Raw genomic sequence first — 14,838 nt, 5'->3', positions numbered from 1 at the left:
TGGTCCAAAAAATAGTAGGTAGCACATTTCATACTTCACTGACGTGTGAAGCACAATAAATCTAAAGAAGCTAGTGTGTTCTTCTGGGCAGTGCTGGAAGTGAAACCAGGGCCTCTTGTGCAGTCAAGCAAGGGCTCTGCCATTGAGTTACGTTCCAGCCCCCACAAGTCATGAGTTTTCTCTTGGTAAATATTAATATTTTTTTTGTAGTCACTGCTCTAAAATAAGAACTCAGAAATAATCCTTCAGTGAAGTCAAAAGCGCGGGTCTTATTTTTAGAAGACTTTAAAGAAATTTGAAAAGATGACTTCAGGGCTGGACCTGGAGCTCAGTAGCACATTTGCTTAGCATCTGGGAGGCCCTGGGTTCAAAAGTAAATAAAAATAAAAGAATGATATCTATTTAAAGGAAAATGAAATAAAAGAAAATGTTTCAAACAATGCAGTATAAATCAGTGGGGACTACTACTGCCAAAGAATGCACACTGTCCTGACAAAAATATTTGCTATCTCAAGTGTACATCAGAATAAAAAAATACTAGAATACTAGAAAGGCCAAACTTTGTTTTTTAAAAAGTAGTTACTTAGTAGGGAAACACTGTATTTTGATTTATGCTTACTTTCAGGTGATTTTTGTTATCTTTTCCAGAGAAACAATATTTCTCAAATTAGTCCTCCTGTGCAGAGCTCAAGGTGAAGATAAAATAAAACTTAAACACCTGTTCTAGCAGAGATGCTCCTAGCTCCTACTTCTACCCTGTGGTGAGTGTGTCTGTTTCCTCCACAATGGTGGCATGGCCATGGCATAGCTACTACTCAGAGAGCACGTGTAGGACGGCACAGTACCTTCGCAGGACAAGCCATGGGAGGTGACTCCAGAAAGACTCTCTCTGCACACGTTACAGAAGGTGGGGCGGGCGTGGGAGCAGGCGTACCAGTTATGCATCCCTGAGAAATGCTCCACATTAAACTGGGCCACCTAGAAAGGAGACGTGAGGACAGATTTGCCAAACAAAAGAGCAAGACTACAGATGCTGGATTATTTGGAAGGTATATACTACACTTACGATCAAAATTTCAACCCATTACTTTTAATACCAAAACATATTTTTAAGTAAAAAAAAAAAATCAAATTTAAACAGGTTGCTGAATGCGTCTATATGGTTATTCTTGTTTAACACCTATGCTCTAAGAACAGGAGGTGGCAGAGAGATGCTACTTTACCTCGTAAGGTTCTCGGGTCTGTACAGATTTCAGAGAGCTGATCCAGTCCTCCATCTCTTTTCTGTTCTCAGCACACAGCATGAGCCTTCTGAATGGAGTAATTATCTGAAAGGCATAATTTAATCTAATGGCTGTTAATGAAGAACGAGAGGGATTTTCACAAAACCCAACGTCTTACGAGGCAGTCCATCTCTAACCTGAGTCTTGTAACAGATGAATTTTGCTCTATGTGCATGATATAATGGGCTCCAGAAAGGAAAATTCTCCAGAGTATTTTTTCATCTTTGATCCTGTTGCTACTTACTTATCAGGCTTCCTAGCCCCTTCTACAGGGTATGAACCCAAATAACAAGGCATTCTTATTTCATAGAATATATCTTAAAAACTGATTTCAAACATACTTCAAAGTGATTCACAGTAAGATTAGAACTAATACATATCAACATGGAAAATATTTTCAAATTAATAATCAAAAAAACAATATTAAACAATCTAAAATTGATTCACTACAGTATCAAGAAAATTCTGTTAATGGTTAAGTAATACTACGATTACATATAATTTCCACTGCCTATTTGAATATGATTCACATGAAGGATTCCCCCTCCTTGTGCAGAAATCCACTGCATTATTTTTTAGTCAGGGGAGGAAGGAATGTGAACTTGCACAAAAATCCTTTAGTTGACTTAAGGGAAGAAAATAATTGTGATTTTCATCCTTTTTATTTCATGTTACTAAAACAAAAAAAAGGCAAATTAATTGTGTTAAAAAACCTTAAAGCAAGTGGACTAGAAACTTCAAGCTGTTTTAGCACCAAAAATGCTTCAAAGATTCTAAACTTACTTTAAAAAAGCCCCTCGTTGGTGTGAACCCAGTACTGAGGGAGCCATCCTGAAATCCCTAAATCCTAAGCACTTACTGCAAAGAAGGGTGGCTGTGGCCTTGCAGAACAAGAGTGAAACATCCCATTTCTATTGAGAAACTATTTCCAAGTAATATATTACAGATTTATATAGCAAATACGAAGTTTTCCCAGGTTCTAATGTCTTAATAATAAATCTAAATGTTATACTCAACTAGAGCAGATTTCCCAAGTGATGAAAGAGAAATAATCATCTGAAAAAAGAAGGAATCCTTCCTCCCAAAGAGAAAACCAGTGAGTCTAACTCACTGGCGTTGATCTTAGAAAACAAACACTAGAAAGATCAGCCCATCTGAGCCACTCACCAGTCATGACTTCCTCTCATGTCATTGGCTTAGGCTTGCCATCCCTCCTTAAGCCAGAAGCTTTTACTACATCTGACAGGCACTCACACTTAAATACAGCCGGCCCAAAGTCACGTGGCCCAGGGCCACCAACCACTTAGCTCTGGGTCTTTGTTAATTGCACATGAAATCGAAGACAGCCCCACTTTTGTCATTTTCTTCTGTTTTAAACGACCTTCTTTGGATAAAGCCTATTAGCAGTTGGTCAATTGTCTTCCTGAATAAATAGTTAATGCAAAGAGCAAGGCCTCCCTCATTACTTAGGAGCCAAATGGATGCTGTATTGCTTCAAAATGTTTTTCTAGGACAGCTCATCAAACGCAGCAGAGAGGTACCATTAAATCCTAATACACTCCTGGCTCCGAGGGCTGGCAGGGCCCTCCAGAAGTCAACTTTCACAGACTCGTTGGTATTTTCTAAATAATTATTGCTGTTAGCTTTGATTTATTTTTTGCTATATTACATGATGTAGCTGTAAGGACTCCCTCTCTTTCATCATTATGTTCTACTAAGACAAATATTGCTCAGAAAAATAAACCAGGCTTGCTATTTCATCCTTTGGCTTTTTTCTTTGGAAATTCTAAGCATGATACCCGATGATTAAAAACTAAAGAAGTTAAAAACATCTTTAATGTCTTTCACTGAAAGTCTTTTCAAGTACCCTGAATTCAATAAGAGGGGAAGAACAAAGGATAGAGAACACCTTCTAATTTTTCTTGGAGTTTTGGGAACTATATAAACGCATTGGTTCTAAATGATTCCAGCAAGACTCTGTAACTTAGTCATGCATATACCTTGTATGCTAATGAAGTTAAATGTATAAATTAGCAATTTCTCCTTTTTAATAAAAACTTGTTTTAAAATAAACAGTAATAAGAAAGTAAAGACCATAATACATTTTAAATCAAACATTTTTACAGAGGCAAAAAGGAATGATAAAGTTGTTTGATGTATAGACCTAGGGATTAATCATAATTAAGAATCTACTGTTTATAAAGTTTACATTACTGAAGTCAGTAGCAGGGTGCCAGTGGCTCACGCCTATAATCCCAGCTACTCAGAAGGCAGAGATCAGAAGGATCACGGTTTGAAGCCAGCCAGGGCAAATAGTTTGTAAGACCCTACCACAAAAAACCCATCACAAAAAAGGGCTGATGGAGTGGCTCAAGGTATAGGACCTGAGTTCAAGCCCCAGTACCACAAAAAAAAAATAAAATAAAATAAAAAAGAAGTCAGTATGAAAAAGAATCCTTCCTAAATCATATCATGTGAAGATGTCTGGCTTTGTGGCTGCAGTGCCAAAAATACTTGAGTGAGCCCACATTGGGCAAACCTGCACATCTCTCTAATTGGTCCTTTGCCTCCTCAGCTACCCCTCAGTGGGCCTCCATGGGTGACTGACTGTCAGGTTCTTTCCTGTCACAGCTGCTCACTGACTGGCTCCAGGAACATTCTATTTGAACTCCATTACACTACAGCAGTTTCTAACTCAAATTTTACTAGAAAAACACTTTGGGAAGAGAGAATTCTAAAAATACTGGTTCCTATTCTGACAATGTATTTAATGCAGCCTCTTTATTATAACAAGTGAGTAGGACATGGAAATCGAAAGCTGGACCTGGCCCCTATACCCTTCCGAGGGGAGGGGAGCTTTCACTCAGAAAGAATGAACCTGTTGGGGACCAAGTCTGGGAAGTTTCTGGAACCAGAGAATTTACATTTTTCAAAGGATCTGTAGCTTACCCATCCTAAAGAGTCTCGTAGCCCCTGCCCTTATCTTAATCACACTCTTAAGCTTCTTCCTACTGACTACTCTAATATTCCCAAGCAACTTTTGTCAGACACATCTAAACTTACTTCAGTAATTAATCTTTTCAAACTCTGACTACCCCCTCAGATTCTGTCTACCCAACCATTCAAGCATCACCTGAGCAGGTACTGAATGCCAGAGCCAGGGAAAAGCCAAAAGGCTTTGTCTTGAGTCTATAAGGGACACAAGTAAGCCAAGGGTTCCCTTGTCTGGAAAACTGCTGTGTAAAATCAGGGTCCAAGGAAGAGACATGACACCAGTTTCCTAAGTGGCACTTCAGGTAACATACAAACCCCCATTAGTGGAGATTCTGCTTCAATTTGAGAGTTAATGGCCTGTACGACTGATCCAGTGACATTCTTATATGTGGATAAGAATCAAGAATTTCTGAGTCTGGCAAAGCATGTTAAATACAAAAAGTAGCTATAATACCATCAGGCATTAAAAGCAAAATTTTACAGAACAATAACATCATAGTTAAGACTTTAGAAATATGCACAGGGCAAAACAGAAAAACAACAAAAAAAAGATATACAGCCAAATGCTATACTAGCTTTCAGTGAAGGGATTACAGATCGCTTTAACTGTAAAGTCTTTGCAGTGTCTAAAGCACGTATGTCATACTGCTGTAATTTACAGAATTACTTTACTGTTTACTGAAGGAAAAATGGAGATGCAGTTTTTTGGTTGGGGGGCAGGACTGAGGTTTCAACTCAGGGCTTTGTGCTAGCTAAGTAGGCACTCCACCACTTGACCCATACCCCCAACCCTTTTTACTTTAGTTATTTTTCAAATAGGGTTTCACTTTATGACCAAGCTGGCCTGGCCTGCAATCCTCCTATTTATGCTTCCTGAGTACCTGGGAGGACAGGCATGCACCATCTCCCCAGCTATTGGTTTTTATAGGGTCTCTCAAACTTTCTACCCAGGCTGGTCTCAAACTAAGATCCTTCTGATCACAGCCTCCCCAGTAGCTAGGATTACAGGTGTGAGCCACCACACCTTGATAAAAGATTTAGAACTTTATCATGTGCCTTGTTTCTATTAGGAGTTCTCAAACTCTCCTGCATGGAAGTCAACCACCTAGGGGATTTTTAAAACTGATATCCAGGCTTCTCTCTATATCCATGAGTACAGAAGATCCAAGGACAACTCAGACGTCAGTACTTTAAAAAAAAAAAACTCCCAGGTGATTCCAAAGTGGAGCCAAATTTGAGACCCAGTATCTAAAGATAGTTTTTTGTTGTTGTTATTCCCCACTACAATGTTAGAACTCAAAAAAATTAAAGAATTTTCTAAAGAAGCCAATTAGAGGGATTTGTTAGTCTGCAAAATCACTAACATAAAAACAGAGTGACTCCAGCCTGATGCTGGAGTCTGGTTTAGCCCAATGCCCCAGCATCCCTCCTTCCTCTGTGGCTGTGGACAGCTTCCTGGGCTCTCTGAACCTCACTCTGCCAAGTGGGGATAAAGAGGAACTCAATGGGCTCTACAGTCAGCTGTGGATTAGTGAGATGAGCAAGGGAGGGCAAAGTTCAGTAAATATTAGCATCACAATTCTTAGTAGTGTCAAAGAGATTGTACATACATTTACAGGTGTGTTTCTTGTGTAAGTGAGATCCAAGGTGAAAGTCAAATGGACTTGTGTCAGGATGGAAGCACTTTACCAATAATACAGTACCGACTGGCAAAACACTACCATAGGAACTGTGACAGTGACCTGCTGACCTCCTTCTCAGAAGATGGCAGGAAAATAATCAGCAAAGTAAGAAAACTGACTGTCCTTAACTGCACTGCACCCAAAGCAGTAGGGCAAATGGTAAAAGACTTACCAAAATTAAGAATGCCAGCCTCCCTATATACTCTGGAGGATTCCACATGCCACCTCCACTCTGTCACACACTTAAGTTATTCAAGAGACATGGGGACTTGTTTTAACTCAGGTTTTTGGGTTTGCAATGCAGGAAATTCTGAAACATTCTCTGGCCATTTTAATGTCTAACAAGTTTTTCTGTTACAAAATTCTTGTTTCTAACAATTCTTATCTCTAACCTAAACTTCTTTCTAACAAACTGATCACATCTGCCCTACCACAGGACTCCCTGCTGTATCTTTGGAGATGAATCCTCTACTGCCCTTGTGGAAATAAAGTTTTTTTTTTTTTTTTTTTATTGAGGTTTGAACTCAGTGTCCTGCACTTGCTAGTCAAGCTCTCTATCATCAATCATACTTCCAGCTGTTTTTTGGGTTCTTTTTTTATTTGCTTTTACTTAATTGTCAGATAGGATTTACACTTCCCACATAGCTGGGATTACTCATTATGACCCACCACACCTGGCTTGTTTGTTGAAATGGAGTTTCAGTAACTTTTTGCCCAGGCTGGCCTCAAACTGCAATTTTCCCAGTCTCCACCCCTCGAGTAGCTAAGATTACGGCATCCAGTCCAACATAATTGGACTTTTGTTATAAACGAATTAGGTATAATTGTGTGCCTTTCAAACACTAGCTTTGCTATTCCTGCAGTGCTGACTGCTCAGTCTTAATACACTTCTTCCATCTTTCCTTGTGAAATCTATATCCAACCCTTTAATTATGTATGCTACTTTTTTCCCATCTTTTCTTATGGAGGGAAATAATTCATTTTGACAACTTAAATGTGCCAAACTGCAATGTAATCATGCATCTCAAGTGACTATTTTGGGAGGAGAGATACTTCCATGTTTCAGAGTAGGCTGGGGACAGCACTGGTGTGTGCCTGAATCAAAACTTACCCAGTCAAGCTCCAGCCAGACTTGCAGAATCGCAATCTTGGTTTGGGGAGGTGAGGATAATCTCAGGTGCATTTTAGATGTGTGCTGGCAAAGCTACACAGGTGATTCTGTTGCACACCCCTGCTTATCAACCAGAAAGTGCAGTAAAGTTACCTATTACAAAGGTCGGGTCTGAGCAATGTCAAGGAAGTGCTCCTAACCTTTACAACTTCCTGTCTCTCTTTTCAGCACACTTCTGATCCCAAACTCCCAGTATTCTCATCTGCACTTACTAGGATTCCTTTTTGGGGAACCAATCTGAAATAGTTTTCTTCCTCCAGCACCCCATGTAATACAGCAGAGATCACAAAATGATGGCCTCCAATGCTTTGGTTTAGCTCTTCTCCTTGAACTGTGTTGTTTAAGCAAAAAGTTTACATCTCCCATAACGAGACAAGTATAAGCAGCTCGAGGCCGTTTTCCTCATCCGGCCATTTCATACACTTCTATTACACAGTGGTCCCTGGAGGCGCTTGCGTTTGTAAGTCCCATACTGATCTTTCTGGCCTGTGGAGATTTCTGGGTCAATACTTCCCCATTTGATTATCCTATTGCCTTGAGCCCCATCTGTTTTCTAAAAAAAATGATGATTATTTAACTAAAGAGAAATTTTTCTGAGGTGCTAATAGACAATAAAGGGTTAGTGCCTATTTTCTCCCAAGGTTGCCTGAATTTTACTGAAGAAACTAGATTACACAATGGAAGTACAGTACAATGTCATAAGTGCATTCTGGCAACATGACCAAAGGAAGTGCTACACATCTTTTCAAATGATAGTGTAATTTAAATGAATAGAATAATATAAATTCAGATTAAGAAGAGAATTTATGGTATTACTGGTACAATACCATACATGTTCATTTTACACATGTGACCTCTATGGAATTTGTACCACATCCTTAAGGAGAAGGCAGTTCTATGAAATCCTGGACTACAATTTCATAGTATCTCAGATGATGCAAAATAACTTACTAAGATGTACCAGACTAATGATAAAACTGATTCACACACATGCAAGACTTCATTACTAATCTAAAGCTAGAATTTATGAAGAAATTCTTCCATGTGGAAGGCACACTATGTAAACAGGATCCTAACTCATATGCTTGGTAGTGAGCTGAACTTTTCCCCATCTCTTGCAGAATGGTCTGAAAATCTTTCTGTATGTCAGCATAGAACCATGTTCAAATTTGTGCACAAACACACATACACACCCTCTACTAGGAATCAAAGGACATAACTGAAAATCATTCTACCCCTTTGGGTTTGGCTGACCATCCTTCTCTCTGGTCAGTCACTTTGAACAAAACCTTACTGATCTCCAGGGGGCATTCCTATCATAGAAATCACTCCCAGAGGCACTCAAAACAAAGCAGGAGGTATTTACCATGAACATAAGGAAGTCTGCACAAATGCTATTTATTCATATGTCTGCAAGTACCTATGGACCTTCTAAATGTAATATTTGTTACAAGAACCAACTACAAATCAGTAATTACCTACATACATTGACATAAATAATTGAGAATTCTATAGCACATACACAAAATACTACTTACTTGTGACATGGTTCTATAAGAAAAGTACAAGTATACAACACAGTTATTTTAAGAAATCAATGGATCAGAGAGCAGAAAAAGACCTCTGGACAACAGAGGGACATTTTTGCCAAGAGTATGTCTTTCTCCCATTCTGTAGGAATACTTGACTCCTGACTTACAGTGATAAGGCAGTATCTCATTGATCCTTCTATTATCTCTGTAAATTAAGTATGAGTTCATTTCATTACAGCATATTGATGAGAAAAACCAGAGACACTAAATAAACTGTCTACAGTTTGTTAATACTCTTCTTTTATGAGAAGTTAACCAAAAGTAACAGCACTATTATAACAAGGAAAATATGATTACAATGTACAATACTGAACTGCATAACTGTGCCACTTCGGTTTTTCTCTTTCATCGTCTGTGTTACCCAGAGGATGTTTAAGAAGAAAGCTGGAAGAGGAGGAATTAAAATCTGGCAACCACATTTCTAGGGATACCTACTGAAGAATGACAGTTAAAGTGGAGATTTGCTTTAAGATATTTCAAGTAAAATAGAGAAAAGAGAATAGATGAAGCAAGTTGAGACAAAATCTTAGAAAATCCTGGGAGTTGGGCTATGGTGAAGTAAGATCCAATACAGAGTTAATCTTAGTTTATGTGTGTTTGAAATTTGTCATAATTTCTTAAAAAAAAAGACCCACACATTTGAAAACTCCAACCTAAGCTCTTCAAGGAACTAAGAAGGTCAGGAAGCTTAGTTGACCACCTAGATTGTGGTCACCTCTTGGGCCTGAACTCAAATGGCAGACCATATCCACCAGGATCCTCCAACCTCCCTCTCCGATACCAAACTCAAATTAGATGAATAATGTGGTTCCCTTGTTCAGATAACAAAATATCTTCAGAAGGTAATGAATTAAGGCTACTGACCACTGGTTGCAATGGGGTAGAATGCACTGAGCTGAAGAGAATTATCAAATATTCTCCCCCTAACTCTTGAGACTTGACGACTACCCAAGATGAGGTCATTTTCATTCCCTCCTCACAAAACCTACTTCTGTCTAAGGAATCATGGTTTTATCACAATGTCATTTTCACTTCCATCTACAACCAAATGTTGGATTTTTAAATTTTTCTTAATTATAAAACATAAATAAAATATAAATTCTGGTGCCTGCTTCCATAAAAAAAAAGATGTCAGGGCTCTCAGTACCAATGCCTCCTTATATACACAGTATTTCCACAGGACCTCAAATGCCAAAAAGCAAAAATTTCTTTATTTAAATTTTAAAAACTCAAATATACTATAAAAATAAAATTTTGTTGGAAAGACTTTAATAAAATATTGCATTTAATAAAGGCATGTAAGGTGGTAGAATCCAAACATTTTTCAAATCAGCAACTGAATTCAACGTTACAGAATTTATATCTGAAAAGAAAACAATGAATTTAACATCTTTCTGGGACTATCATGACTTGAAGGATATGTTTCAGAGTCATGGTCCTACTTGGTACCTCCCAGAAGGCTCTCGTTCATCAGACAGTCAAAAATAGAAGATGCAGTAAAACCATAAAAGTAAAGATGGTCCCTCTGCAAAACTGTCCTCCCTGGAAAGGGCATAGCAAAGGTCTTAGTGAATCCACCAAGAAAAGCTTTATATGTTACCTACCGGGATACACTACCACATCACTTACATATATACATCACATGTATAATAATAAGCCACGGTTTCTTTGAATACTGAAAAAAGTTTGGATATAAATCATTATAAAAAGTTCCTTAGAATTCAAACAAATTATAGTCATTAAGGTCAGTCGATCCTTATTGTATTAGTTTCTTTTTCATTATATTAGTTTCTTTTTCACTGTATTAGTTTCTTTTTTATTGTATCAGTTTCTTTTTCATTGTATTAGTTTCTTTTTCATTGTATTAGTTTCTTAATGCTGCTGTAACAAATTATCACACATAATCTTAATTTAGGACATTTAGGGGTTCTGATGTTGATAAAATAAACAAATCTAAATAATCTATACATTTTCAAAATGCTTGGCTATCAGTATGGACTCACATATTATCTCACTTAATTTTCCATATACCTGACCTATACAAGAGGTAAAAAGAGATTTAAGTTCTTAATTGCAAACTGTGTAAATTATAGAGCCAGAGTGTATAATCAAGTATTCTGTTTTAAAATCACAATCTCTTTCTCGTGCTATATGAGACAAGTAGGGCCTGGACCTCAGGCTCCTTCACACAGATCACAGAAGTCTGCCACCAATACAATCGACTTTGCTATAATTTGGTATTTGTAGTTCCAAGAAATCAACTACCATTAAAACAATTATTTCAATAGAAAATAAAGGTTCAGATTAGCAATAACAGAGTTATCTTTCCTGTGAAAAGTTTCGATATAATTAAGCTATAACTTCATTTAGCTCTATAGTAGATAGGTATAACTACATCTTATTAGTAAAAACATGCTGTTTCACCAAAATCGAGGAAAATTTTTTTTTTGCTAAAAATTACCTAGCATTTTAAGAACAGACTAAAATCAATATTTAGACTTGCAATATAAAGCAAGCATGCTTCCGTACTATCAAAGGTAAATAAAAGGATTCAAAACTGTTGGTCAAGCCACACAAATCATCTGCATAGTTCTATGTGGTTTGCTTAGGGTTTGGAAATCTGCAGGCTCCACTGTTGTTCAACACCCAAGTGTCTGAAACAGAGGTTACTGTCGTTCTTCATCAACTTGCCTAAGAAGGTCTCCCCTTTATTCATCATCACAGTGTGCTGTTCTTACCTCTACTGCATTTTCCCAGCTTACATATTAACATTTGGTTATGTTTGATTCGGCCCACTTCATGTGTGTCTTAGGACTATATTCCACAAATCAAACACAGTTCTGGAACAGAGTGTGTTCAGATTTTAAGTGATGGGCGAAGATGACTGGGTAGATAAGTCACAACGTTTTGAAGAATATGCTGAAGACTATCTTTGGTGATAGTTTAAGGCTTACACTCTCCACCTGAAACCATCCTTCCATTCATAAGAAATGAGAAAGATGATTATTTTCTGCCTACCAGTTTTGCAGCCCATGGGCAGAGATGAAACACCCAGTCCTTTTACTCACAGAGCTCACAGTACAATGGGAGACACAGGCAGGTAATCCTGACTTCGGACAGTTGGATTCTGACATCTCTCAAGACTTGGCACAGCTTACCATACCCCTCCAGATCTGAGCCCTATCTACACTCGCAGCGATCAGCGTGCCAAGAGAACACAGGGAAGGGCAGCTGACCAAGATTAAACAATCTGGGCTGCTTGTGGAGGAAAATGAGACTCAAACAAGGAAGGAGGAAGTGCAGGTCAGATTCCACGTGTATGTCTATGGGAAAGAAGGCGAGGGGAAAGGAACGAAAAGGCACAGACATTGCAAACTAAGACATACATAAGCACATGGCAGAGAGGTCAAGATAAGAGCTGGGGATTCTAAAGAGTATGCTGTGACAACTTCAGGTTAAAAATGGAAAGCAAAGCCAGACAAACCTTTTAACTATTGTAAGGAGTATGGATTTGATACTAAAAGTGGCAGAACACTACTGCTTAAGAGCGAAGAGAAAAGCCAGATTTTGATAGGGTAGCAGTGTAGACAGTTGGCTTGGTGGCCAAAGGACATGGCAGGAGACTGATGAAACTGTAGGAAAGACATGAATGAGAATGCAGGCAGGCTGCTGTGCACAGGAGCACATCAGGAAGATTTGAGTAGCTGACAGAGATAAGAAGGAGAGCACTGCTTCTTAGGAGGCAGACTAAACCAGACCCAGTGACTAACTGACTGACTAACTTGTGAGGAGCTCAGATGACTCTAGTATCCACATTTGGAATTAAAATCATTTTATAAGTCCAAATACTATGAGTTATCATTTGTAAGTAATTATACCAGACCATATATATTATCATCATTTATATATATAACAGACCATGTATATTATCCCCACAATTCAAAAAGGACCTTAAGGCTTAGACAGGTTTGAAAGTTGTCCAAGGTCCCAGAGCACGGGTAGGAATTGAAACTAAATTCTTTCTGCCTTTCTAGTCATTTACTAGGGAACAAAAGAATTTGCTTACACCATTCTGGAAACACAGGCAGAAAAGACTTCACGTGCTGCTCACTTTTTCTTTCTTAAAAAAAAATAAGCACAGCTGCTGCACAGGTGTATCTCAACACCACACTTACCATACAGTCTTTAAAGGTAAGCAAGAAAGGGGATCCAAAGGGGCAGGTAAAGTGATTTCACTCATTAATGTACAGAGCCCTCTCACAGAACAAAGTATTTACAGGCCATATGATCACATGTAGCATTATATTGGAAGATTACATTTTCACATGAAAATGACAGCATTTCGGGTATTGTAAGAGTAAAGATCACAATGGCTTAGAAATTATTTATGGAGGCTGTCACATATACTCCCACTATAAATCAGTGGTATTAGTTAATGGACACATTAAAAGTTTTACCCTTCGTTTAATATTTTCAGACTGTACTAGAGGTCGGAACAATGCATTAGCTTCATTCCCTTGGCACAAGCTCTTTGTTTAGAGCTGTAAATGGCTTTGTACAAGACACGTATGTAATGGGAAATTCCAAAACAAAATAATTATCTTGTTTTGTATTGGTCACCACAAAATTAAGATATTTCTTAAAACCTAAATTTTCCATTACTCCATAACCAAACTTAAGGAGTGGAGAGGATATGTGAATATACTAGAAACTTAAAAAGAGCCGTGAACATATTACCAAAAAAGTACTTCAATCCATTTTTTTATAGTGTTGAAAGCACATCTCCCAACTGCCTGCTAGGCATTCCCAGATCTTACAATTACTTCTTCAAATTCACAGTGCCCAGAATGTTAGCCTCCTTTTCACTCCCCATGCCTTGAAAACCTGCTTTTATTTCCATTTTCTACCCTTGATTAAAGGCACCATTTATATACCCACCCTCCCAAATTCAACAACTCTGCATTAGCACCTTCCTCTCCCTCTTCCTCCCCTCTGGCCACAGTGCTCTGCTCTTTCTGCAAGAGGCCTCCCATTCCTTCCTTCCTTCCACTGAAGATGATCTAACTTGTACCCTATCATGGTTTCCCTGGACATGGTGGTGGTATCAAAAGTGGTTCTCATCACTACTGTCAAGTGCAGCTTCCTGATAGGAAACCGCCAGAAAGGGCTGCCATTTAGCATTTTTTAAGTTTCTGAATAGGCAATAGAGATTAGTGATACAGAATTCAAATGCATTTCGAATGAAAAGTATGTCTCCCTTTTAAGCCTGCTCCCAGCTACTAACTTCCCTTCTTGAAGAAAACTTTGTCAACTTCTTGTGTATCTCTCTATAGATAGCCTATCTATACGTAGGAACTATGCTCTCTCTTGAGGTGTAAATGCAGGGAAATACACATCTATACACAAACACACAGAATGATATTTTCTAAATGTAACTGTTCCACATCTGGATTTTCCCACTACATAGAACTTGGAGTTCAGTGTGTATTCTTGCATATAGAGCTGATTCAATCTTTTTAATAGCTGCATAACATTCCACGTTTCATTATGCATTCCGACCAGGCTCTAATTTGCGCACAAGGGCTCTCTCCAATCTCTTGCTATTACAGTGTGCATGTACGTAGGTTTCTGTACACATAAACAGTATAGTTCATTACCCTTCCTGATTCTGGATAATAGGGGCAGTGAAGACGGGAGGAATCTTCTGACTTACAAAGCATTCTTTGCATTCTGTCGTGCAAAGTGTGTATCTTGTATTGTGCTAACGCTCAGGTTAAAATGTTTTGGGGTTTTTCATTTCTACAGTCATTTTGAGGCTGTTAATGTTAGTCCTTGCTGGTGGGCATGCTTCTACCTGTCCTGAAAAGGCTCATACACACTTATACTCCAAAGCATACTCAAAAAATATAGAAAAAAAAACGCCTGAATTCTAAAGGAGGAAAGATCACCTGTTTTGATCTCTTTCCTCAGATTGTTGGCCTAGCAAACAGGACAGCTCTAATAATATTGTTGGACAATTAGGAAAATTGCTTTTATTTATTGCATGTTATTTTCTATTATTACATTGTATATTTTTATTTATCGATGGGAATCTGAAAAAGGAAATGGCCATGGTT

The 14,838-nt window shown here is 38.2% G+C and overlaps 1 protein-coding gene across 3 annotated transcripts in view; it reads right to left on the bottom strand.

Annotated features, from left to right (window-relative positions):
* Dgkh (diacylglycerol kinase eta) overlaps nucleotides 1-14,838 on the bottom strand; it is a 173,415-nt gene that overhangs the window by 65,028 nt on the left and 93,549 nt on the right. For all 3 annotated transcript variants that reach the window (XM_074043314.1, XM_074043316.1, XM_074043315.1), the window contains exons 5-6: nucleotides 1,224-1,328; nucleotides 846-978 (exon numbers count right to left, since the gene is read on the bottom strand). In XM_074043314.1, coding sequence (XP_073899415.1) covers nucleotides 846-978; nucleotides 1,224-1,328 — 238 coding nt within the window. The remainder of the gene's footprint in view (nucleotides 1-845; nucleotides 979-1,223; nucleotides 1,329-14,838) is intronic.

This window comes from Castor canadensis, chromosome 10 (assembly GCF_047511655.1).
Source record: "Castor canadensis chromosome 10, mCasCan1.hap1v2, whole genome shotgun sequence".
In the NCBI taxonomy this organism is placed as follows: Eukaryota; Metazoa; Chordata; class Mammalia; order Rodentia; family Castoridae; genus Castor; species Castor canadensis.
The sequence above is the reverse complement of the archived record's forward strand: the minus strand, read 5'-3'. Positions and strand labels throughout refer to the sequence as shown.